Raw genomic sequence first — 24,446 nt, 5'->3', positions numbered from 1 at the left:
CCATTTAAAATAAAAAAATTATATTTATAAAAATGTTGTTTCTTGGTTTAATCTTTGCGATAATTGCGATTGCATTCATGTCTTGCATCTTCCGAAAAAATTTGTCTATTGCATTCGAAAATCTTGTAAATGAAATACTGTATAATTTATTCGGTATGAAGGAAGCAATCAAGGATCTAATATTTGCAAAATGTAATAAAAATGGTAAGCGTGTAAAACAAAAATAAAGTATTATGAGGAAAGAAGAAAAAATGTGAGTGCCCACACAAAGAGTGTAACAAAAATTTTAGTTTCTTTCTTTTTAAGACTGCTTATCTCAACCAGGAAGAATAGCAATTGTAACAGGTGGTTCTCGAGGAATTGGTGTTGAAATAGTAAAAATGCTTTTAGAACTTGACATGGAAGTAATAATTGGTGCGTTTAAAATACACGTATTTATAAATCTTAAATTTCCTAATGTTTTGTTAGAATTTTTAAAATATGTTTTTCAGCTTGCAGAACACCTGCAGCTGGTGAAAAAACTATTCTTCAGATCAGAGATTCTGGTGTTAACAGTGGAAAAGCAAAAGTATATAAACTTGATAATGCATCTTTAAATTCGGTGAAACAGTTTGCTGCAGAAATAAAAAAAGATTATAAACAAATTCATGTTTTAATTAATAATGGTAAAACATGGTTTGATGTACATAATTTTATATCTTGTTAAGTGAATACACTTAAAAGTGTAACTGATCTCAATTTATTATTTTTAGCTGGTATCATGTTGTGTCCATATGAGGAAACAGTAGATGGATTTGAACATCACTGGGCTGTGAATTATTTATCTCACTTTTTGTTAACTGCTCTTTTGTTACCACTGTTAAAAGCTGGTGGAAATACCCAACAGTGTAGCAGAATTGTTAATGTTACATCTTGTGCTCATCTTTTGGGCAAAATTAACTTCAGTGATATTAATTTTAGGTGTGGTATCATTGTAACATATTATACTTTCTATATATGTATACATATAAACTCGTATAAGTTTAGTATTTAAATAGGAATAGGTACATTGCTTATAAAGCATATGCACAAAGCAAACTGGCACAAGCGATATTTAATAAGAGATTGGCAGCGCTTTTAAAAGAAAAAGAATATTGTGTACAAACTTATTCAGCACATCCTGGTATAGTATATACAGAAATTTTTGAAAATAATTTACTTTGGAAGGTGAAATTAGTTATACGATTGTTTATGAAGGTAAGTGAAATACTACAAATATTTGTAAACGATTATTAAACAATTCCAATAATAATAAATATCGTTCTTAGTCTCCTAGACAAGGTGCCACTTCGATTGTTTACGCAGCCGTAAATAAAGAGGTGGAAAATTATGGAGGTATATACATTGGTAATTGTCGGTCTAGTCCTCCTCATTCAGATGTATCAAATTTACATATTCAAAAACAGTTATTTGAGCTGTCTCTTCAACAAGTACAATTAGGTGATTTTTTCCAGTATGTATCATAAAGTGATATTTTATTAAATCAATTATTAACAAATTGTATATTAATACTTTTTTGTAAAGATTAACATAAAAACAAATATATATAATTTTGATAATATATTATATTTTACTTATAAATTTATTTAAATCCCGAAAACATTGCACCAAACTCGTGTACTTAATAGAAAAGTGTAAAAAAATGTAAAGCGCGTTTCTTAAAACATTTTTCTATAGTTAGTGAGTAACTTTATATGATGCATATATTAGGAATATAGCGGAAATGTGATAGGAAATGGCAATAAATATTTTGAACCGAAATAAGAGCGTGCATCATTTACGTTAACATACGTTTATAACTTTTTAATTTCACGATATTAACTCTATTGTTTAAAATGTTAAATTAGACAATATATAGATTTAATACCTTTTATAATATACATTATCGAGATAAATTGACAAAATTAAAGGTACTGCATTTTATAGTTATCCTTTTATCTATACACAAACTGATATGTTTTATCAGTGTAATTTTATTACAAATTTTTTGTTCGTGTTGTATATTGTTTAAAACGTATACATTATGAACAATAAAATATTGCACAGTGACGGCAACTTGAAGCTCCGTTTTTTGTTAGAACATTATAATTATACAAGAATCACAATCACTATTATGTAATACAATATATGATGTCATTATGTATTTAAAGTAAGAGAAATACGATATAATTTTTTAGTTCTTGTTAAAAATTGCATAAAAATCTCGTAATAAAAATTAAGTTTAAGCTATAAAGTACTAACAAACACGGTAGTTAAAAAGAACATTTACATATAATTTTATTTCATTATTGAAATCGTTAGATGAGATAAAATTAATGAAAATAATTATAAAACGTGCATGTAATTATTTTCGTAGAAAAATATATGTAAAAATAGAAGATGCTCATTGCGTGATAACACAATTGCAAAATAATATGAAACATGTATAACTTATGATTAATTTTCTGTACTTAGTATAAAAAGTTATAAAGACTAGAGTGATGTGCTAAGAAAATTACGTTATTAGTACAATAATGCGAATAATAAATATATCTTTTTTTTTATAAATATAAATAATAAAAGATCTATAAAATATAACATTAAACAATACACAGACGGAAAAACATTAATTATCCCTTTCTTAAAACTCAGATAAAATCTTAAGAGTACAACAAAACTTTGGCTATGTAAATGCAATTGGTAAGATTTCAAAAATCTTACTCGCTTATTACAATAAACAATAATCTAAATAAAAAGTAAGCTGTAATCATTTTCATTAATTTCTACATACACCATTAACACATAGAATTGCCTATTTTTTTATATCAAAAGTCAGTTGTGTTTAGTAGCAATGTAATAAAATTGCTGAAAAAATCCTGAACAACATTAGGCTTACACTTTTTAGTAAAAATCTTATATCCATAATGACTTTATATTCAGTCACCAAATACGAAATATCTATTTGTACTTTCCGACATAACAAAAAATACTATAAAAAATATTCCAAACTTCTGCTTGTGAAAGCAGTATTAAATGCCCAAATACAGGTTACTAACTTATGTTATTTGAATAATGCAATTATATAAAACCATGACAGAAAAATTCTTTTCTCTCGTAAAAACGTATTCATAAACAAATACCTACCAACATATTTAAAGTTCATTTTAATTTTAAGCATTTAATATCTTCTCCAACAGAATTGTCAATATAATCTGCATGATATAACACTAGATACTAACATATAATATCAAAGATGTTCTAGTATTAGATTCTTTTTGTTATAGAAGATTGACTAATATTGTATTTAACTTCCATATTCTATAAAAACTGTATGATAATATTCTACATACATATTTAGCAACTGAAATTATGTTTGGTGAATGACTTAATAATACATATAAAAACTACTTAAGAAAGTCTACTACAACCACAATTACTTGTATCACCAATTGATGTTGTTTTTCCATTTATTGAGGTGGTATTTGTTTCATATCTAGGTAGTTCTTTACTACGTGCTTGCTAAAATAATAAATTATTTTAGATTTAGCAAACTATTTAAATAGTTTCAAACAAAGTAATACAATAATTACCTCCATGAGCTCAGCTGCTATTTCCATGAATAAACGTTCTACGTTTTCAGCTTCTTTGGCAGAAGTTTCCAAAAAGTACATTCCATGTCTTTGTGCAAAATCTTCTCCTACATGTGTTGGTATTTCTCTGTCTTCCCGATCTATTTTATTACCTAATAAATTAATTGAATATTAATATTTATTTATCATTAATAATAATATATTATAAGACTTACCTACTAATATCCTAAGAACTTTATTACTTGCATATTCTTCAATTTCTCGTAACCAATCTGGTAAACAATCAAATGTAGGTTGACAAGAAATATCATAAACTAAAATTAAAGCATGAGCTGACCTATAATAACTTTGTGTTATTGAACGAAACCTTTCTTGTCCAGCAGTATCCCAAATTTGAAGCTACAAAAAAACCAATACTGATTATATATACAATTACTCTAAAAAAGTATCTGCGTATACATTGGATGAATCATAATGCATTACATCATACGCATACCTTAACTTTCTCATTTTCTACTTCTACAGTTTTAATCATAAAATCAACACCAATTGTTGCACCCTGACCAGGTGGAAATAATCCCTATAAATAAATTAGTTGCTGATTAATAATGTGTAGCTGAAATATAAAATCTGTTTTTAATTACCAAGAATGATATTACAGTATAAAAGATTCTGTACAAGATGATAAACTTTTGTTATTACAAAAAATTTAATGCACATTTACAATAATAAACGCTATGAACTAATTAATATTATACATGTATGTATACATATATACACCTGGGTAAATCTGCGCACGAGGCAAGTCTTGCCGACGCCTGCATTTCCAACGAGCACAACTTTGAAGAGAAATTTGTAATCCTCCATCACATCTGTACCGTATTACGGTCAGGAACCTTATGTAAAACTAATGATGCATTTGCAAACACCACACGTTCGATTTTCACAATCGTTCACCTTGACGACAAATCGAAATTTTATAATATACTTTCTTCAATCAAAAAGTCCAATATTTTTTTCTAATCGCATAAAAGGAAACTGTTTATGACATCGTTCTTCGTTTCCTGTTTTCCTGTGATTCAATGAATACACAACCTTCCATTTTTGTAAGCTAAACAGTAATACATACTTAACAAAAATTGTAACTGACTTTCTAGACCTATTAGACTTTCTGCCATTCTGTCAAAATGACGTTTTCTCTTGTCCCCGCCATTGACTAAGTTTCCACCGAGGGTTCAAATCGGGTTAGAGTCGGGTTTGAGTCGCGGGTTGGAGTTGCGGCAGGGTTGAACATTACCAACTGCACAAAGTCAACTACCATATTCTGACATGTAAAGGAGAGCAATATTAATTTTACAATATCAAAATAACATACAAAAATTATTTCTCAGATTACAAGATCACCGACAGAAAGTAATAATAACCTTGTCTACACCAATTAATACAACACGTGATACACAATGCAATTAGGATTTGCTATATTGGCAACATGAACTCGACTTTTGTCGTTTCCACTGAACCTCAAGTGAACGCTACCCTACAATTTTATAGGGTAGAGTTCAACTAAAACTTTGGTGTTTCCACCGTAAGGGCGCTCACCTCAACCCGACTCTAACCCGATTTGAACCCTCGGTGGAAACTTAGAAATGAATGACAGGACTGCTATTGTGAACTCACTTTGTTATTTTCACGTTTGATATCATAGTTAGAACCTATCTATATGCTAAACTATCATGGGTACTTTCAATGACGTAGGACTGCCATATTTTTTCTATATGGGGCCTGCCAGGGGGTCAACCAAATTGTTGGGGGTTTGGAGGTGGCCATGCAAGATGTTTTGTGATAATCAAATGGTGCGCATAATAAACAATTAAACCGATACAAGAGCGGGGCGCGTCGTTTTGGCAGATATGCCTGAATCGTTCGAACAAACGATCCGGATCGGCAAAGAAAAAGCCTTTCACTCAAAACATCCTTCTTGCATGTGATAGGAATTTTACGTCACAAATTTGATCGGAATGAGAGTGTAGTGCCGCAACGAGGTTATACCATAAAATTGGGACAATGGGCTTTAACGTTTACCTAACTTCTGTCTCACGATTATTACGTTAAACGAGTACTGTATAGTTTTTCCTATGCGATACCGATATCGTCTACGATAGGAGTTGTCTTGGTGATTTTGTTGAATTCGTTGATCGCGAATGCGGTGCCCTACCCCATTGCACTATTTTTGTCTGTACGTTTTATTTACACGTATTTCTCTTGTTGCGTGTTTTCTTCGCCAAATATTTTGGCTATCTTTATAGCAGTTACGTAATTTCCGACGTGTGTAATTCCGGCACCATGGCCGATGATGAATTAAATGAAACTCGATTGTTTTACACCTAGTGGCGTGCAGACCATATATACCACGCAAAGTTAAAGGGAATTGATTTTTGACATTCTTCGCGTAAGGGTAAAAAAATATCGTTTAAAAACGTGCTGGTAATTTGTTAATGACATGCTTGGCAAACGACTGCTGCACGGTTGTAAACAATATTAATGTTTAAACAGTGAAAGTGATTCAATTTAGATATGTCTATTGGAAATTATCTTCTTAAGGTAAATTATAAATGTTGCTCTTTATTTGTTACATTCTTTCATACTTTTCAAATATTTTCCAAAGAGATATAGTAAAAGGATATATAGTTTTAGAATAGTTAGTTATAATTAACATATAGTTCATATTAATTTTAGGTAGAGTTAAATATATGTTCAATTAAATATTAATTTCTTTTGTGAATATATTTAGTTGAAAAAAGGAGCATATGAGTAAATAGATAGGATAGTTATACAGTACTATTGCATAAAGATTTAATTGAACATCATAGAAAATAAGTTGTAATTATAGAATTGTGATTTAATGCAACAATGACATCATTGAAAATTGTACAGTTATTAAATTATTAGTATAAGAAGAATGATTCTTGGTTATACTTAATGCCAGCATAGACCTGAAAGTGAGTTTTTAAAAACCAGTATACAAAAACAATAAATTTTGTAATGTTTTAAACATTTAAATTTATAATTTTTTAATTATGTCATTATTGCAGATATGTCATTAATAACATGTACATAAAAAAAAATGTTGTAATAATATAAAATATTTTAGGATTCTCATCACATCATAATGTGGTGGTTTGAGATATTATTGAATAATATTAAGGATAACAGAAGTAGTATCCAAAGAGTTTGGTAAGGGACAGCCTTATCAAAAAAGAGACATGTCAGATTCATCGCAGCACCAATACAATCAACCTCCTCCTGATATTATGCCAAAAGGACTTGCAATCAATGGTATATTACTGATTATATACAAATATTCTTCTTTAAAATATATCCATGACATTAAAAATTATTAATAAAAATAAATATTATTTATAAATAATTATTAATAGGCATAGGAGGCAGGTTACGCCAGTTAGAATCTCTTTTCATCGATGGTCCTGCACAAGGAGAAGGAAGAGTGGGCCATACATTTTCTATCGAGACACTTATTGACATTTTACTTGTCTTGTACGATGAATGTTGCAATTCTTCCTTACGGCGTGAGAAGACTGTTTCAGATTTCATTGAATTTGGTATGCATTATATGTCATGTACTTCATGTACAAATATTATATGATTACTTTTAATGTTTCTGAGATTTAATGATTTCTCATTAAGATTATCTATTACCTGTAATAATTATTGTATTATAGTAAAACCTGTGGCAACTTGCATAAAGAGTTTGCAATTGGCACGTGAAGATTTTGAGATAGTAAAAGTTATTGGCAGAGGTGCATTTGGGGAAGTATGTGTTGTAAGAATGCGAGGTTCGGACAAAGTATTTGCAATGAAAATTTTGAACAAGTGGGAGATGCTAAAGCGTGCAGAAACTGCATGCTTTAGAGAGGAACGAGATGTACTGGTGTACGGTGATCGAAGATGGATCACAAATCTTCATTATGCCTTTCAAGATGACAATAATTTGGTAATATTTATACACATTTAATTAAAGTTATTATCATTTACACGAATAGAATAATTTTATTTCTTTTTCAATTATTATACAGTATTTGGTCATGGATTATTACTGTGGTGGAGACTTGTTAACACTATTGAGCAAATTTGAAGATCGCCTTCCTGAAGACATGGCTCGTTTTTATATAGCTGAAATGGTTCTGGCTATTGTGTCCATACATGACTTACATTATGTACACCGCGATATTAAACCTGATAATGTTTTATTAGATGCAAATGGTCACATTAGATTAGCAGATTTTGGATCTTGTTTACGATTGTTTGAAGATGGAACTGTACAAAGTAATGTTGCTGTTGGTACACCAGACTATATTTCACCAGAAATATTAAGGGTAAAATTACTTTCTTCAGTTATACATTTTAATTGGTTCATCTACATGAGCAATTATAACATTAGCCTATTATATTTTGTAGGCAATGGAAGATGGACAAGGACTGTATGGGCCTGAATGTGATTGGTGGTCTTTAGGAGTATGTATGTATGAAATGTTGTATGGAGAAACACCTTTTTACGCAGAATCTTTACTCGAAACTTACGGGAAAATTATGAACCACAAGGTAATGAAATTATTTAAATCACTTGGGAGGATATACATATACATATTTTATATATACTAATGAATGTGTTCAATTTGTTCAATTTCAGAATTGCTTTGACTTCCCAACAGATGATATGTATGATGTTTCTGAAGAAGCTAAGGATTTAATGAGAAAATTAATATGTAGCTCAGAATTTAGATTAGGTCAAAATGGAATTGATGATTTTAAGAAACACCCATGGTTTGAAGGAGTAAACTGGGAAACTCTTAGAGACAGTACTGCACCTTACATTCCTGAAGTTTCCTCGCCAACTGATACGTCAAACTTTGACGTTGACGATACAGATGTTCGCAATTCTGATGCTGTTCCACCAGCAGCAAATTCCGCGTTTTCTGCACTTCACTTACCGTTCGTTGGTTTTAGTTTTACTCAAGGCAGTTGCATATCGGATCTGGGTTGTTTATCCGCCGTTGCTCAGAAGGATAAGCGTGTGCAGTTGCTCGAGAAAGAAAATGCACAATTAACGCAAACTTTGGAGGAGTTAAAAAAACAAATTAGCATGAGTCATTCTCCTCCTGGAATATCACCAGATTCTAATAACGCAACGAGGAAACTTCAAGATGAAATAAATACACTTACCAAACGTAATTGTGAGCTAGAATCACAATTAAAGTCTATGGAAGTTCCACGTGAATTACGCAGCTTAGATAATGGTGATATGACCAAATTACGGGAATTAGAAAAACTAGTACGATTGCTTCGAGCAGAAAAGGAAGAAGCTGTTAAAGATAAGTTAGATGCACAAGAAAAACTTAAACTTCAAGACAAGGAACTGAAAGATGCTTTGACTCAGCGTAAACTTGCGATGGCAGAATATACTGAAGTTACGGATAAATTGTCAGAATTGAGACAACAAAAACAAAAATTGTCTAGACAAGTTAGAGATAAAGAAGAAGAATTAGAGGTTGTAATGCAGAAGGTTGATAGTTTGCGGCATGATATTCGGAAAGCCGAGAAATTACGTAGGGAACTCGAGAACAGAGTAGAGGAAGCAATGGCTGAAACAAGTAAAGAAAGAAAATTACGAGAGCGTAGTGAAGAATATTGCAAACAAATGCAAGAGGAAACGGAAAAGATTAGACAGAGATCTATGGGAAATGATGCAAGCGCAAATCATGCGTTAGCAACGCAAGAAATTAACAGATTAAAAGCGGAAGTAGAAAAGCTCGAAGTTCAATACAATGAAAATTTGAATCAGCAACAAAGTAGGTTCAACCTCGAAATTCGTAGCCTTCAGGAACAACTGCACGAAACCGAAACGAGACGAGATTTGTTAGAAAGAGAAGTTCAATTAACGAAGGAAAAACTAGATGCTGCGAGATTGGAAAATATTACCGATAGCGAAGAGACTATCAACGAATTAAGTAGACGTCACGAGAGGGAAAAAATTATGCTAGTCGAAGAGAATAAAAAACTTATGTTAGAACTTAGTACTCTTACCGATAGTGTTAACCGAATACAAGGGGAGAGACGTCAATTAGAAGAAGAATACGAAGAGTTGAGAAACAAGAAGGAAGCTATTGCACAGTGGGAAGCGCAGATCACAGAAATTATTCAATGGGTATCTGATGAGAAAGATGCAAGAGGGTATTTGCAGGTTTGTCTTATCATTCTTATCGTTATTAAATTTTTGCGACGTCGACAAAATCGAATTAACTTGATCGAATAATATATTTTAGGCATTAGCCACGAAAATGACTGAAGAATTAGAGTTTTTAAAGCACTCTGGAGGTGTAGGAGGTGTAGGAAGTGGTTCTACAATGGCGGATAAGAACTGGAGGAATCGCAGATCACAGAAACTTGATAAAATGGAGCTTCTGAATTTACAAAGTTCTTTGCAAAGTGAAATTCAAGCTAAGCAAGCGATATCTGAAGAACTTACGAAGACGCGTTCAGATCTGATAGCTGCTCAAAAGTAATTATTATAAATATAGAATATGCATAAAATTTGTATTCTGCGAGTAACAATATTTTCGTTTAAGAGTGCTTAATAATGGAGAATTCTCATGTGTTTACAGGGAATTAAGAGACTTTAGACAGCGGTTCGATGCACTTACGCACGAGATAAAACGCAAAGAACTGCAAATAAAAGAGTTGCAAGCAAGGCTTGACACAGGCGATGGCTGTAAGTACATTTCAATTGACAATGTTAGAAACAAAAGTTCCATAAAAGTTATACTATTGCGTTTTTCGAAAAATTTTGTATCAACCATTATTATACAAACTGCTGCGGTATATACTATGTATGTAATTTATAAACGTTTTGATCTATCTTGCGCAATGTTTAAGCGATGAACTTATCTAGTCTTTTTGCAATAATAATGTTCTTTATAAATGTAAGTTCTTTTTTTTGTGGCAATTATTTTTATAATTATATTTGAAATATTTAACAAACGTTTAAATGTTATTGCAAGAAATGTTTATATATTTAAATTTATACGTAGATATGTTATGCTATGATTTTCTCGATAAACAAATTTGCATGTTATAGTAAAAAAATCAATAGACTGAAGAACGTGTGAAGTCTGTATCAGGAATCATATGTCTTCGTACTTATTTAAACATGATATTATGAAGGTACTGGTTATGCATTATCTCATATTGTCTAAATATTCCATTACTTCTGTAATTCAATAATGAAAGTTTACTTCCAACAAGTTGCATGAATAATACATATGATTCTTTATATATGCATATTTATGCAAATATTGATAGTTATGTATTATGTTAGTTTTTTTGTATTATTGCTGAAATGATAATCATAGTGATAACTATAGTTTAACAATTCCTTTAATTTTAATTAAAAAAAACGTAGTGCTTTTATGAAGTACGATGATTATCTAGTTTTGCCAATTGCAAACTATGCAAGTAGACACTGGTTTTCAACTAATGAATTTATTTTAAACTGGTATGAGTCAGTGTGTGGTTAATGTTTTTTTTATTATTCGACTTCTTTTTGCAAAACCAAATAGATTCGTTGCACTATAATGTTACAATATACAAATGCAACACATAATACATAATTAAGCATATAAGTTTCTTTAGTAATATTATACAAAGAGAATTGATGTATCTTAAAAAGTATCACACTCATTACGTGCAATATATATATCTATATTTATTTAAGCTGTTTTTACGTATATTATAACTCAATCGTTATTTGGATGAAACATAAGGCACTTAAATAAGAAATGTAACGTCTGAGATAAGTCTCAAAATTTAACACGACATAAAAAATATTTTATTTATGTAACAATCTCGAATTAAATTATTGTAATCGATTGTTTGAAATAGAAACAACTTTGTACAACGTAAGATATCTATAACTACTGTTACCAATAATAGAGATCGTTGCTATTTGGATATATATCCAGCATAGTAATTCGGTTGTCCGGTACGGTATGCGATTCTGATTTCTAGACTACAAAGTGCCTCTGTTTATTGGCGTAACGAGCTGTGTCTGGGGCCTCTTGTTGCTCATCTTCAAACTGTATTTGTGACAGCTGTCCTATCCAGCAAAACGTCAAGCAAATCTCCAAACATCGTTAGCACCAAACCCCAACGCATCATCGTACATCAGCCGTCGTCACCCCTACCAGTAATGCGTGCTCCCCGCGTCACGACATGTCGCTTATTAACTAGATTTGTTCCCGTCAACACATTCATCAGTCAGAATGCCGTCGCCATCGTATCGCCACCCGGTAAATGAAGTGGCAGCAAAAAAACGCGATTTTGATTTGACTAGTCAGCTGGGTTGCTAATTATACGGCATAGCGCTATGTTTTTTTAATTAATGCTACGTAAGCAGACAACAATATTGCATATAGTTATGGGCAACTGTGCTCGTGAGAACGCGATGTGCAGATATGCGACGTGATGAGGATACCAATGAGCACAGTTGACTCATGTTATATTATTATGGGTAGAGACAAAAAGGGAGGTTCTTTTATGCAGTACTTGCAAGTTTACAGATTTGAAAATTTCTGACTGAGAATTTATAATTTTTATCATTTGTAAATTTGAATTGCCATTTACTGGTATGTAAATAATATAAAAGTATTACCTTTATCTTCATGATGAACTTAAGTAAAAACATAGCTCTGTGCTAACTTTAATGTAAATTACCATGAGAATCAATTATGTGTTTCTTTGTATGTTAAAAAATAATTCCCCAAGTAAGGCTAGTGTTAGTAGTACTTCATCGTTTTTAGGTGATGGTTGTTGTTTGTTAATCTTACAATTAGTAGCTGATAATTACTTTTGTAATTACATGATTAACAGGTATGTTGTGTCTGAATGTTTTCGCCTTTAGAGTTGTTTGGTATGCTTGCTATTTTGCTGGTGAACGACCGAGTATCAGCCCTTATTTTCACAATAACGATTACTACCTTAACAGAGTTTGTGTGGTGCAAATTGCAGTGGAGTGATTACATTAAAAAATATTTAAGAAAGAATGTTATGAAATTCTTATATGATTTATACATTCATAGAAGAAAAGCATAATTTTTCATTTTCTTATTTTCACTTTGTATCTCAATAGATTATGGATAAAGTATCATGAATATCTCTTCTTTTTATTAATTTAACAGCGCCAAAAATAATTACAATGTACATTTAAACAAACTATTACATTACATTGGTTTTCTAATCATTCCTTTCTATATTTCAGTTCTAGAACGTCCTACATCTCAAATGTCATATTTGGAACATTTTTTGAAAGAAACTGCAAGCAGCACCCGTCACGGAAGCGCAGATAGCGTTGAAGCCGATATTGAAGATAACAGAGCACCAAGTATTTCTAGCAGTAAAAGCAATTTATCTGAACTGAGCATTGTAAGGATCATTTCATAAAGTTCATTTTCATACACTGCTAAAGTTCATAACAATTTCATCTTTATGCAAACATAGGATCCAACGTCACCGTTATCCCATGAACTTTTGAATAAGTCATCTACATCACATGGACAGCCCACTCTTCAACCAAAACCAAAATCTCACCAGTTTTTAGTAAGAACATTTTCAGCTCCAACAAAGTGCAATCATTGCACTTCATTGATGGTGGGTTTAACAAGGCAAGGAGTAGTGTGCGAAGTTTGCGGTTTCGCATGTCATATGCCTTGCTGTGATAAGGTTCCACCAATGTGTCCTGTACCACATGATCAAAGTAAATCATATCTCGGTTACTATTACTATTTCACTAATTACTGTAATTTAATGGTAAACCATTTTTACAGCAAAACGACCTTTGGGTATTGATCCAACAAGAGGAATAGGTACAGCTTACGAAGGGTATGTCAAAGTGCCAAAAATGGGAGGAGTAAAAAAGGGTTGGGTCCGTCAATTTGTGGTTGTCTGCGACTTCAAGTTATTTCTTTACGACATTTCGCCAGATCGTAATGCATTACCCTCTGTGTATGTGTCTCAAGTCTTAGACATGCGAGATGAAGAATTTAGCGTTAGTTCTGTTCGAGATTCGGATGTCATACATGCCACGAAAAAAGACATTCCGTGCATATTTAGGGTAATTAGAATTTTGATCACCATTGTAATTTCATCAAGCATTACTTGATCATTTATATTTTTCCTAATTTTATTTAGATAACAACGTCTTTGCTAGAACCGCCTGGTTTAAGGAATCACACGTTGATGCTTGCAGACACTGAAAGTGAGAAAGCAAAATGGGTAGTTGCTTTGAGTGAACTGCATAGAATACTAAAGAAAAATAATCTTCCTAATACAACGGTAAGTTGCATGATTTACTATAAGGCACGTTGTAAGAAAATATTACAAAATTTATTATATTGTTAATTTTTTTAATGCAGATTTTTAGAGCGAAAGAATTATTAGATAATACATTGGCGCTTATTAAAAATGTGATGTCAGGAGCAATTATTGATCCAGATCGTCTAGTCATTGGTACAGAAGAAGGCCTCTTCTGTTTAGATTTAGATCGTAGTGGTACGTTACGTTATATACTATTCGGTGAATAGTAAAAATTAGAGCTGCCGCTAGAGTTTGTAGGTCCCTGTGCTAAGAAGAATTCCATGTTATCGCAATTCGTTTATATTATACTTTCAGAGATTGCAAGAGTCGGAGAAGGAAAGAAGATATACTTATTGGAATATGTAACAGAAGAACAATTAATTGTAGTTTTAAGTGGAAAACAACGTCATGTACGGCTGGTTCCAGTACGTGCATTAGATGGGGACGAAGTTGAATGGATTAAAGTTGCAGAGACTAAAGGATGCATTACTTTAACGACAGGAGTAGTACGCCGTAGTCCATTAACTTATTGTTTGTGTGTTGCCATCAAAAAACAGGTACAGTATTTCTCTTTTTAAATTAATGCAATTGTTAGCTTCTGTTTTTAATATCATATTTTTTGAACGTAGAATACATCACAAGTGATCATCTATGAAATTACGCGTACCAAAACACGTCACAAACGTATACGTGAATTGATGTTATCATGTCACGCACAAACTTTGCAAATTCTCTCTGAGGGTCGATTCTGTGTCGGTTATCCTTCTGGCTTTTCTATCTACAGCATTTTAGGAGACCATCACCCTATTCGTGTGTATATAGATTATCATATAAATAATTAATTTTCATACGGAAACAATGTATTAACTTTTGTCTTATGCAATGTAGCATTGGTCCATTCTGAGAATACGCTCTTAGGCTTTCTCACGTACAGCCCTGTGGATGCTTTACGTTGTATCGAATTACCTCGTGGTGAATTCTTATTAGTCTTCCATACATTGGCAGTTTATGTCGATAGCCAAGGCAGGAAAAGCAGAGATCGAGAAATTATGTATCCTGCTGTTCCTACAGCAGTTAGTAAGTATACTTTTTTGACGTTGAAATATTATTGAGATTGAAATGTGATTTAATATGAATTGATTTTCAGGTTATTGTGAGGGATACTTGCTAGTTTATAGTGAAACTCACATTGACGTGTTTGATTGTACAACTGGAGATTGGTTACAAACGCTTAATGTTAAACGAGCAAGACCATTGAATACTTCAGGCTCTCTAACATCTTGTATTATCAATGACATGCCACATGTTATTTTTCTGAGCAATTTACATCAACGTTAGTATATTTTATGGATATATTAGTTGATCAATTGAAAGTTATCACGTGTCATATGTATTTTGTTTAATTATCATAGGAGAACTACTCAATTTAACACCATTAGATGCTAGCGGTAGACAAATGACTAGACCACGGAGAAGATTTTCATTACGGGAAGGAAATAGAGCTGTTCGTCCTACCGACAGACGTTCAAAAATGATATCTGCTCCCACGAATTTCAACCATATCAGTCACATGGGTCCAGGTAATGGAATACAGGTAAGTTATTTAGTCTACTGCACTTTCACTAATGTATGTTTTTTTGAGACTCAGAATTTGATACTTTTTGACGTAGATTCAACGGCTGCTAGATTTGCCTACCACTCTTGAAACCGCTGATCAACAACATAGTGGTCATCACAGTAGTTCTCACCTTCATAGCAGTCAGCAAAGAGTAAACATTCAATACATCTTTGTATATAAGTTCTGTATAATATTTTTATTAATATTTATTTAATTGCATATTTAGTTATATGGTCCAGCACTCCAAGCGCCAAGTAAACCAGCACCACTGCCGCCAAGGCATCCTCCTTCTGATACACGACGTCTTAGTTCTCATATATCTAGAAATTCAGGATACTCGCCGCATAATGGTATAGGTTTAATAACTTATCATTATTTTATTCTACTTATATAAGGTCTTCAAGGTTCAACCATTACACGCCATTACATTTAGGTTCGACATCATCACGCAGAGGACCGGCACCCCAACGACCAACTGCTACTCCGCCTTCGTTACCACGTACTCCTGTGGACCAAGTTGATTCGGAGTCTGTGCATCTACGATCGCATACTCCACTTTCTCTTGGTAGCATTGCATCTTTACATGACAAGGTATTTATTTCTTATCTTCATTACATTAACTCAGAAAATTGTGTGCGACCTTCAAGGTTATTATTAGAAATTATAAAAAATATCCTCGTGATGAATGTATGAAACTTCGTTTACGTAGGAACATACTTCTGGTGGAAGTCCTAGACATTCAATAGCTTCAAACAACAGTTCAAATCCATCGACGCCACCAAGTCCCGCTCACGATCATGGTTCATCTTCGTATGACTCATAAGAATTTATTTAACGCTTCTCATAATATTAGTAAGTTACTGTAATTATGTGCACTACCTAATTAGTAGGGTTACAGTATCTATGATATTGTCTTTACACACAACAATACTTGTGTTTGATTTTTCAACTGGAAAGTTATCAATTTCTTCCGTTTGTCCTTTTTTCTGTTTTGTGCAATATATTTTCCTGATATTGTGCATTATGTTAACCATATTAAAAACATAACAACAAGCATAATATTTGTATATGCAATTGAATTGAGAAGTTGCACACAAATAGTTAGTTCGATACAAAGATCTAATAAATGCGTTAAGATCAATGTTAACACCACATTGTAATAACTTTCTGGTTTTAAAGGATTTATACATAATAAGTTATATAACTAACAAGGCAATTTATAGTTAATGTAACGTTAAATTATTGTAAATAATTTGTGTTTGGAAATCATCGAGTCAGCTTTAACGATGCCATATAATATCGAAAGCAGGTGTCGTTTTCTTTTCTGAGTTTTTAATAAGACCTTGCATAATTTTAATTTTTAATTACGACGACTAACCGTTTTTAAGTTAACAAAATCGAAATCTCAGTCAAATTATCTAGCAATAAAAGAAGATTAACCTAATTAATCTATTGTACCTACTTTTGAATCTAGGTATAAACGAATAGTTTCAAGTAAAATATATACTTAATCATTCTTAACGACAAACAAATTCGAAGGAAGTGAATCGATCTGATGCCTTATGACTAAACATTTTTTTATTGCGTCATAATGCAGTAAGGTGCATCATATTATTCAGCGTGTGAATAGTAGGAATAATCGTGCAATGTACTGGAAGCTCCCACTGATAATAAGTAGTTACTAAGCAAGGTGGCTTATATACTTTTATGCAACGTATAAGTATTATATTTTCGATGACAAAGTAACGATGTTAAATATTGATTTATCCTTACTGCAACGAAAAACTTTTTCATCCTAAAATCGTGCTTTTTTTTTATCGTTAAGGTGACATCCATTTTAAAAGGAGCGTATATGTTGAAAACCTGACGATCGAATATGAAGGATGTGCGGGTAATCCAGATTAGGTGATATAAGAATTGAATTCATAAATACAGTACCTTCTCCCATATAAATGTTTAAACTTTCCGGTACCTGAATTTGATTTTGGATTACGTTTGAATTATCGTTCATTGAATTTTACCTAATATTACAAATTTAGAATCTTTTTACGTTACCAGCTATCTAACCTCTTCTGATCTCGCTTCGATCTTATCGAACTTGATCCCAAGTACCGGATGACCCGCACATTCCTTCGGAATATATTTATAAGTGCAATGCATAATGACTGAGAATAATATCCAAAACGGAACAAAGGCTATAAAGTATGAATTTTATTTTCCTTCTTTTTCAAAAATGATTTTTAAGTTCGTATTAACATTTGTCTAACAGCTTCAAGACACGTTGTGCGATACTATGACGTTTTTAATACTTTTATATTAACAAATGCAGGAAATCGTACGTTGTTTTGAAATTACAGAAAAAGACATACCTAATAGTTAATCGGTTGTATTCACTTTTTTATAGATATAAGATTAGGAGGAAACAAATGAAATTACGCTAAAGATGGAAACATGATAACAAGTTTTATATGTTGTAATGTATAGAATATATACATTTTCCATGTACATTTATATAAATTTGCTAATTATACTAGAACAAAAAAGAAACGAGTTGGTAGAACAAAATAACTGTCTCAGGATTCTATGCCAGTAGTTAAAGTATAAAATAACATTTAACGGTTAAGAATCCCGAGGTGCTTGATAATTATAACAAGAAAATTATGAAGATCGAGAACATCTTCTTTATCTTCGAGACCTTAAAATATGTCATATGGTAAAACAAGAAGCCAATAACTACGATATCGACCCAACTTTTCTGTACACGAAAAACGAACTGCATGTAAAGAATCATTTTGAATATAATATTGCATTTAAACTTTCATATATTTATAATGAATTTTAACGGGAGGAAAAAAAGTTTAAAAAAATCTCAAGAAGTTTATGGAATATTGTTACGGTGAAATATCTATACGCTACATTCCGTACAATTCTTTTTTATTTTCATAAAAACGATCTAAATTCCAATTCTTTGAAACATCATCGTTGATAGACATCAAGGTTAATAATACAACTATAACGTGCGTATAATACCAAAAAATTTCAGAATTGAAATATCTCCATCACATTTGTGTAACAATAACGACCTGAACATATATTATAAATAAAATATATATCGACTACAATAGGTTTGACATTCTTATATTAAAAAAAAATATAGAAGAAACCGTTAATAGAAGAAAAGTGTTAATGTTATCGAACGAAGAATGTATTAGCACAGGTATTGGTGTCCGTACCGGAATAAAATAAAGTTTAAAAACGAGTTCTAGAATTATTCTAGACATGTAATCAAGATATGTTTATAAATTATATAATAATGTACGTATTATTGTACTTACCAACGGAATTCAATCATTTGTCTTATCTTTTGCCATTGTTACTTAAGGGTTCTAAAATCAAAGGCACATCTGTTTGTCTTCTGTTGCAGTGTAATCGAATCGAATTTCTACAGGGTGTTGCAAAAATAGTGTACACGAAATGTATTAATTTACCCGAGTTCCGACACAATAATTCGAAATATTTTAACGTGTTTTCACTTTTAATTTTGGTCCTAACAATTATAGGACCGGTACGCGTAAAAGATCGCGCCAATTCTTACTGCGTAATTTGCAAACTAAAGCGCGCCAAAATTCAAATTTCAATTGTTAGTACATCATTTTTGAGACACCTTGTAAATCGATAGACATACGAAGAAATAGTCATTTTGTATAGCATTGATTTTATATTCTGTAAATAATTCAATTTCTAAATAAGCTCGCAGTTTTGATTTGATTTTAGACCCTTTAAATCTCTTTCCTTTATTCATTTTGTTTCCTTTCTTTTGGTGTGCACATACGACGGTGAAAGATAAAATATGTATTCTGATAACATGTAAAAACTACGCTATAATTATATTTTCATTTTACATATAATCAAAATGTACGACCGGCATTCTGCACCAGAATAGAAAAATATGTATGCATATATATAGATTGTACGATTCGATAGTTTACTTTTTTTACGAATTGTTAGAGTACTTTCTGTAATGATTAATAATGATTTATGTATCCCATTGGTTCAATACCAGTGCATGTAATGACCTGACTATTAATCCTCTTTCTTTTTTAGCAATTTAGTTTAGTGTATTCTATATTATGAACTTATTTATATAACTAATATGTGCATTATTTACAATATTTATTAAAAGCAACTGCAAGCAACTTATTTGTATTTTGAATAACGAACGTAATGTATTTTTGTTGTAAATTATAGAAAACACGTGGTATTATGGAGAAAGAAAAACCAAATTTTTATGTTTATAAGATTTCCTCGTAAATATCTTTTCTGTACATTTTATAGTATTTATAATCTTCGTTTTATACTTTGTTTGGCAAAAACGTCCGTGAAAGAAGGAAGAATGTATGCTTTTTTTTAAATTCATTGTCACTTGAATTATTAAAAAAAATAATTTATTTTCTCGAGTAAAGGAAGTGTATTAATAAATTGAAAGGCTTGTACGTACATTTCTTGATTTTATATGTAAGTATAACATGCTTATTAATTACAAGTATTTTGTACTAATGATTAAAGTTTGAATAAATTATGTTAAACAATTTAAATGAACAAAATTGAATATCTGATACAATATTTCATATGTATAGAATATATTTAGTTTTAGATCTGATTACAATAAAACCAGGGAATACTTAATTGATCGTTTATTGTTTAAAATAAAACAGGAAGAAGATAAAAACCTTAGCGAAAATGAAAAATTAAATACCATTATAAAAAGGATTACTTCGGTAGTTACACAAGCTTTTGTACTTATATTGTATATTGTGCTTTGTATACTTCGTTATTTTATTATGCTATATTGGATTCTATACCGCAAAAGTAATTCATTTTATAACATTGTATCAATATAAGTGTTAGTGAGAAATATAAAACATGCTTTGATCTATGAAACACTAATCATTCTTTATACCTTTTTGCAAACATAATTTTGTGTATGCACAAAAGAAAATAAATTTGATGATCTTAAAAGAAAATTTTCTACAACTTACAATCTACTTAACATTTTTAATGGTAATATTTTTTTTATGTAAGACAAAATATTTTAGATGTAATTATCGTATATCCTAAATTTAACTACAACTCATTCAATGACGAATGTGTACGTGTTAACATTAAATGTAACGCATATACGATTGGTAACATCAATCTGAATTGTGTGCAACATGACTTCCTAATAGTATTCCTAAAGACTGAATCAATAGAAATCAAATTGGCACTAACTGTTGCTTCATTTTTGCATTATATTATACAAATATAAAATAACCAATAGTATTTGCTTTTAGGTATTTGTATCATATTCAAATTGCTTTATTAATTCCTTCTTTAACACGTAACATTATAAATTCAATGTTAATAACAATTTTTAGCAACGCCAGTAATTCTTTTGTATACCATGAATATTTGGAAAGAATCGATTAGATTAAATCTGGAAAATAGCTTCAAAAATTATAATGTCTTGTATTTAACATTGTATCATGCAAAGTTAATGTAGTGCAAGATCGTTGATTTAGACTATCTTAATTACAAAATTATAAATATGTTCTTTATAAAACTATTTGGACAGAACATATTTTCATCAAACCATACATGAAAAATAAGTTATATATAACGATTATTTATTACGTATGAATGTCAATATTAAATTCATTCCTCGTTCAAATTTCCTAACAATATTAATGGCAGCTGTACAAAGAGGTGTCGCATGTACGTATAATATTCCGTTGTAATCAAAGAACAATAATATTAAATACTCAGAAATACATCACAGAATATTTCTAAAGTAATGATACAAATAAACGGTGTATAATTATTATTTATAAATTTCAATTGTAATTTGAAATAAAAAGCATTACGCGTATAAAACTTTACAGAAAATTTCTTAAAAAAAAAAAATTGATTAATATCAGCAACCAATAAATAAATAAGTCCCAGTCTCTTTACAGTTTTGATTTATACATAATTACCTATCAATTGTATATCTATTAAATCTCAACCATATAATACAACAAAGAACACACGCGACGTTGTATAGTGCCGTCCAAAGTTTAGGAGACGACATGTTGCAAGAAAGGCATTCCTTCTCTATTTACTAATCACCAGCGGAATTCAGAGTACAATATCAAATTTGTACCTCGTTTTGACGGTTTTGTTTCTCGGATTCCTTGATCCTGGCGATAAATTTACTGTCATGATAAACTTCCTTCGTGTGTTGCATAAATTTTCTAAAAGGTGTAACTCCTACTGCATTTTAGATTCTCCCTTTCGCAAAATTAGCTAAGTGACAAGGAAGTATCAGAAGACGTACTTTCAGAAGGTGTACTTTCATGGCTGACTTGACTTAAAGAATGCTGAAGTGCTTCAGGTGTTAACCATTCTTTTGGTAGGCAGCGTTGAAGGAATGGTACACAAGAACTAAAATATGCAAGACGATTTACCCAGCCAGGTATTTCTTGACCACATAAAATCTGTAATTTAAAATATACATAATTAACCAGTATTAAATAAGAAAATGAGTATTGCATTATAATTTTGTGTGTACATACAAGGGTAAGTTGACTACTAAAGTGATTACAATTTTTATTCATTAAGTGGTAACGATCGCCTCTAAAATCTTTTCCTAATTCAGTAACAATTCTAGTAACATCTTCTTCTGTAAAGTCTGTGTATCCAATATGTACTGACTGTCTATAATGAAAAATTAAATTATTTCTAAATGATCAGCTTCTTGCATCCAAATTAATAAACTTACCTATATCTAAACTGTTCTCCCAATTCTTCAGCAACTCTTGGTGTAATTTCAAAAATTCCAGAAATTGGTTTAGAATGGCCTCCATATGCATACTCTATTAAAATAAATTTCTTAAATTACCATAACAATATTACCATAATAAATTATGAAAGTGAAAGGTTGAATGTCCAAATTGCATGACACAATAAATTTGATCATGTCCATGGATTATGACTGCTTAAGTTATGGTTTATTTTTTTAGAATAGATATAATTATATTGTAAACATACCTGTTCCATAAATTTCAACACCCGAATGAAAAACACCCAATCCGATTGGCGTTGTATATTCATTTATCCAATACTAAAAGAAAAAATGTAATATACTGAAAAGTATACATTGTTAAAAATTAAAAAAACCTTTTTTTTTACCATATCATAGACATTAAGAATTATTGGCTCACGAGCCATTTTTGGTATCAATTCTTCACTGTCCTGTGGGTAACCCAGACAACTGGGGAAGGACAAATTGCAGCTAAGACCTGACGAAAACATCATAGAGATACTTGTACTCGAACAGATGAGCAGCACTACTTATGTTCCAATGCACCTAATAAGCAAATATATAAGCTATATACTGGATCTACACTAAGCGAATAGCCATAAGTTACTACACAACAAAAATTTCACATCTTATAGTCATTTATAAGTTTAAGAGAATTAATTTCTATAAACATTACATACAATTTTAACTGTTTAACAGTTCACAAGATTATAAAATTAAAAAAAATTATAATTAAATACTTGTTATTACATCACACAAATTAATTAACATATTACATATTATTAATTATGAGTATCTTCATGCTTTTTGGATAAAACTCTATTGAAATGCATAGCATAGATACATTTTTCTAGTAGCACTAATATACTTATAAAATAACAAAGTAATCAATCTTATTACTTAAACCCTTACAAATATTAAACAATAATAATGTTAAAACCAAAACATAAACAGATAGTATTATGAATTAATTTGATGATTTATAACTACTCTGGTAATGCTAGCAGATTATATGTAAGATGCAAAACATTTGGGTTTATCTTAAAAGATTTATTAGTAATATATCTGAATAAAAAATGAACATATTTCAGACTACAAGGAAAAGGTATGAATCATCAGAACAAAGCCTTTGTTATATGACGTATTAGAATGAACTGTGTTACCTAAAAAAAAAATTGAAACTTCAGTATCACTTCATTTCTTTATATTTCTTCGTAAACTGTTGGAAAACACGTCAAACTTCAAATTTCCTCAAACAGTTGTTCATGTTAAACAATATGTAAAAGCATGGTACGATTTCGAGTACATATATTCTCTATGATGCGAAAGTTAAATTAAAAATCTTTAAATTTGCAACTTTCAAAATGATTATTAAATGTCAAAAATGTTTGTTGATACGAAGCACTTAATAACATAGATTTATGAAAATTATACGCAAATAGCATACATTGTGCTAATTAGGAAGCCTTTTGCTCCCTTGAAGTATGCTAAACAAATAACAAAACGTTTTTTAAGATTTGACTATAGGCTATGTATAAATATTTATCATATATTTGCAAAAATAAGTGAAATTAAATGCGTGTAGATAGACATTGATACGAAGAATTTTTTAAATAAATTTACGGAAATTATTTATAACTATACAGAACGAAATATCATTTGTCTAGGGATATCGAACCAATTTCACTAGGCAAGTATCGAAATATCGAATGTTTATATGCAATTTGAATTTGTGCGCATATTTTTACAAGGTACTGTTTTATTACTTTGAATTATCAATATTTGAAAGATTAATCATTTAATTCTATATATATTATCTATTTTGAAGAATGATAAAGAATGTTATTAAACTATATAAAATAATATTCCTTCGATCTTTCATTTTAAATCAATCATTAATGGAAAAATAAAAATTTAACTTGTCTTATATAAGTTTTCTGTATTTAATAGGTAA

The 24,446-nt window shown here is 30.7% G+C and overlaps 4 protein-coding genes across 13 annotated transcripts; 2 read left to right on the top strand and 2 right to left on the bottom strand.

The window, feature by feature from the left end:
* The first annotated feature begins 32 nt into the window (after positions 1-32).
* LOC100877916 (retinol dehydrogenase 12-like) lies at positions 33-1,605 on the top strand. 2 transcript variants are annotated; one of them, XM_003701469.3, is made up of 6 exons: positions 33-204; positions 307-414; positions 492-665; positions 753-960; positions 1,038-1,236; positions 1,308-1,605. In XM_003701469.3, exons 1-6 carry the CDS (start codon positions 33-35, stop codon positions 1,503-1,505), a joined length of 1,059 nt encoding a protein of 352 aa, XP_003701517.3. In that variant the 3' UTR covers positions 1,506-1,605. The 2 variants fall into 2 exon arrangements, with proteins under 2 accessions (XP_003701517.3, XP_076394170.1); XM_076538055.1 differs by having other exon boundaries at positions 58-204; positions 291-414.
* Positions 1,606-1,953: 348 nt separating this feature from the next.
* Positions 1,954-5,157, bottom strand: LOC100878026 (RAS oncogene family member Rab30). Its single transcript, XM_012281372.2, has 6 exons — positions 5,033-5,157; positions 4,389-4,932; positions 4,105-4,188; positions 3,824-4,007; positions 3,609-3,760; positions 1,954-3,537 (listed from the first exon to the last, which is right to left on the bottom strand). The coding sequence occupies exons 2-6, from the start codon at positions 4,473-4,475 to the stop codon at positions 3,427-3,429; spliced, it is 618 nt and encodes a 205-aa protein (XP_012136762.1). The 5' UTR covers positions 4,476-4,932; positions 5,033-5,157; the 3' UTR covers positions 1,954-3,426.
* Positions 5,158-5,305: 148 nt separating this feature from the next.
* gek (serine/threonine-protein kinase gek) lies at positions 5,306-19,847 on the top strand. 3 transcript variants are annotated; one of them, XM_076538040.1, is made up of 24 exons: positions 5,306-5,461; positions 6,760-6,944; positions 7,046-7,228; positions 7,349-7,620; positions 7,703-8,002; positions 8,085-8,228; positions 8,317-9,867; positions 9,950-10,185; positions 10,289-10,395; positions 11,774-11,971; positions 12,940-13,103; positions 13,179-13,434; positions 13,505-13,791; positions 13,869-14,012; positions 14,093-14,228; positions 14,349-14,590; positions 14,663-14,843; positions 14,922-15,110; positions 15,181-15,366; positions 15,446-15,627; positions 15,704-15,802; positions 15,878-16,001; positions 16,085-16,242; positions 16,361-19,847. In XM_076538040.1, the coding sequence occupies exons 2-24, from the start codon at positions 6,872-6,874 to the stop codon at positions 16,472-16,474; spliced, it is 5,526 nt and encodes a 1,841-aa protein (XP_076394155.1). In that variant the 5' UTR covers positions 5,306-5,461; positions 6,760-6,871; the 3' UTR covers positions 16,475-19,847. The 3 variants fall into 3 exon arrangements, with proteins under 3 accessions (XP_076394155.1, XP_076394154.1, XP_012136760.1); XM_076538039.1 differs by having other exon boundaries at positions 5,306-6,209; XM_012281370.2 differs by lacking the exon at positions 11,774-11,971 and having other exon boundaries at positions 5,312-6,209.
* Positions 19,848-20,146: 299 nt separating this feature from the next.
* LOC100878138 (deubiquitinase DESI2) lies at positions 20,147-24,277 on the bottom strand. 7 transcript variants are annotated; one of them, XM_012281374.2, is made up of 7 exons: positions 23,656-24,277; positions 22,861-23,038; positions 22,720-22,792; positions 22,451-22,544; positions 22,245-22,386; positions 22,007-22,166; positions 20,147-21,939 (listed from the first exon to the last, which is right to left on the bottom strand). In XM_012281374.2, exons 2-7 carry the CDS (start codon positions 22,984-22,986, stop codon positions 21,821-21,823), a joined length of 714 nt encoding a protein of 237 aa, XP_012136764.1. In that variant the 5' UTR covers positions 22,987-23,038; positions 23,656-24,277; the 3' UTR covers positions 20,147-21,820. The 7 variants fall into 7 exon arrangements, with proteins under 7 accessions (XP_012136764.1, XP_076394172.1, XP_076394173.1 ...); XM_076538057.1 differs by having other exon boundaries at positions 20,147-21,923; XM_076538058.1 differs by having other exon boundaries at positions 20,147-21,869.
* Between the last annotated feature and the right edge of the window lie 169 nt (positions 24,278-24,446).

Source organism: Megachile rotundata, chromosome 12 (genome assembly GCF_050947335.1).
Source record: "Megachile rotundata isolate GNS110a chromosome 12, iyMegRotu1, whole genome shotgun sequence".
In the NCBI taxonomy this organism is placed as follows: domain Eukaryota; kingdom Metazoa; phylum Arthropoda; class Insecta; order Hymenoptera; family Megachilidae; genus Megachile; species Megachile rotundata.
The sequence above is the reverse complement of the archived record's forward strand: the minus strand, read 5'-3'. Positions and strand labels throughout refer to the sequence as shown.

Excerpts from the sequence above, each read along its gene's own strand:
- LOC100877916 (XM_003701469.3), top strand. The coding sequence starts at position 33 with ATGTTGTTTCTTGGTTTAATCTTTGCGATAATTGCGATTGCATTCATG. Across the intron at positions 666-752 it reads TCATGTTTTAATTAATAATG|CTGGTATCATGTTGTGTCCA; the intron begins GTAAAACATGGT and ends TATTATTTTTAG. Across the intron at positions 961-1,037 it reads TTCAGTGATATTAATTTTAG|GAATAGGTACATTGCTTATA; the intron begins GTGTGGTATCAT and ends GTATTTAAATAG.
- LOC100878026 (XM_012281372.2), bottom strand. The coding sequence starts at position 4,475 with ATGGAGGATTACAAATTTCTCTTCAAAGTTGTGCTCGTTGGAAATGCA. Across the intron at positions 3,761-3,823 it reads AGTTCTTAGGATATTAGTAG|GTAATAAAATAGATCGGGAA; the intron begins GTAAGTCTTATA and ends TTAATTTATTAG. Across the intron at positions 3,538-3,608 it reads TAGCAGCTGAGCTCATGGAG|CAAGCACGTAGTAAAGAACT; the intron begins GTAATTATTGTA and ends TTATTATTTTAG.
- gek (XM_076538040.1), top strand. The coding sequence starts at position 6,872 with ATGTCAGATTCATCGCAGCACCAATACAATCAACCTCCTCCTGATATT. Across the intron at positions 7,229-7,348 it reads TTCAGATTTCATTGAATTTG|TAAAACCTGTGGCAACTTGC; the intron begins GTATGCATTATA and ends ATTGTATTATAG. Across the intron at positions 15,628-15,703 it reads GTCCAGGTAATGGAATACAG|ATTCAACGGCTGCTAGATTT; the intron begins GTAAGTTATTTA and ends TTTTTGACGTAG.
- LOC100878138 (XM_012281374.2), bottom strand. The coding sequence starts at position 22,986 with ATGATGTTTTCGTCAGGTCTTAGCTGCAATTTGTCCTTCCCCAGTTGT. Across the intron at positions 22,793-22,860 it reads TTCTTAATGTCTATGATATG|TATTGGATAAATGAATATAC; the intron begins GTAAAAAAAAAG and ends TTTTTCTTTTAG. Across the intron at positions 22,387-22,450 it reads GGAGAACAGTTTAGATATAG|ACAGTCAGTACATATTGGAT; the intron begins GTAAGTTTATTA and ends TTTTCATTATAG.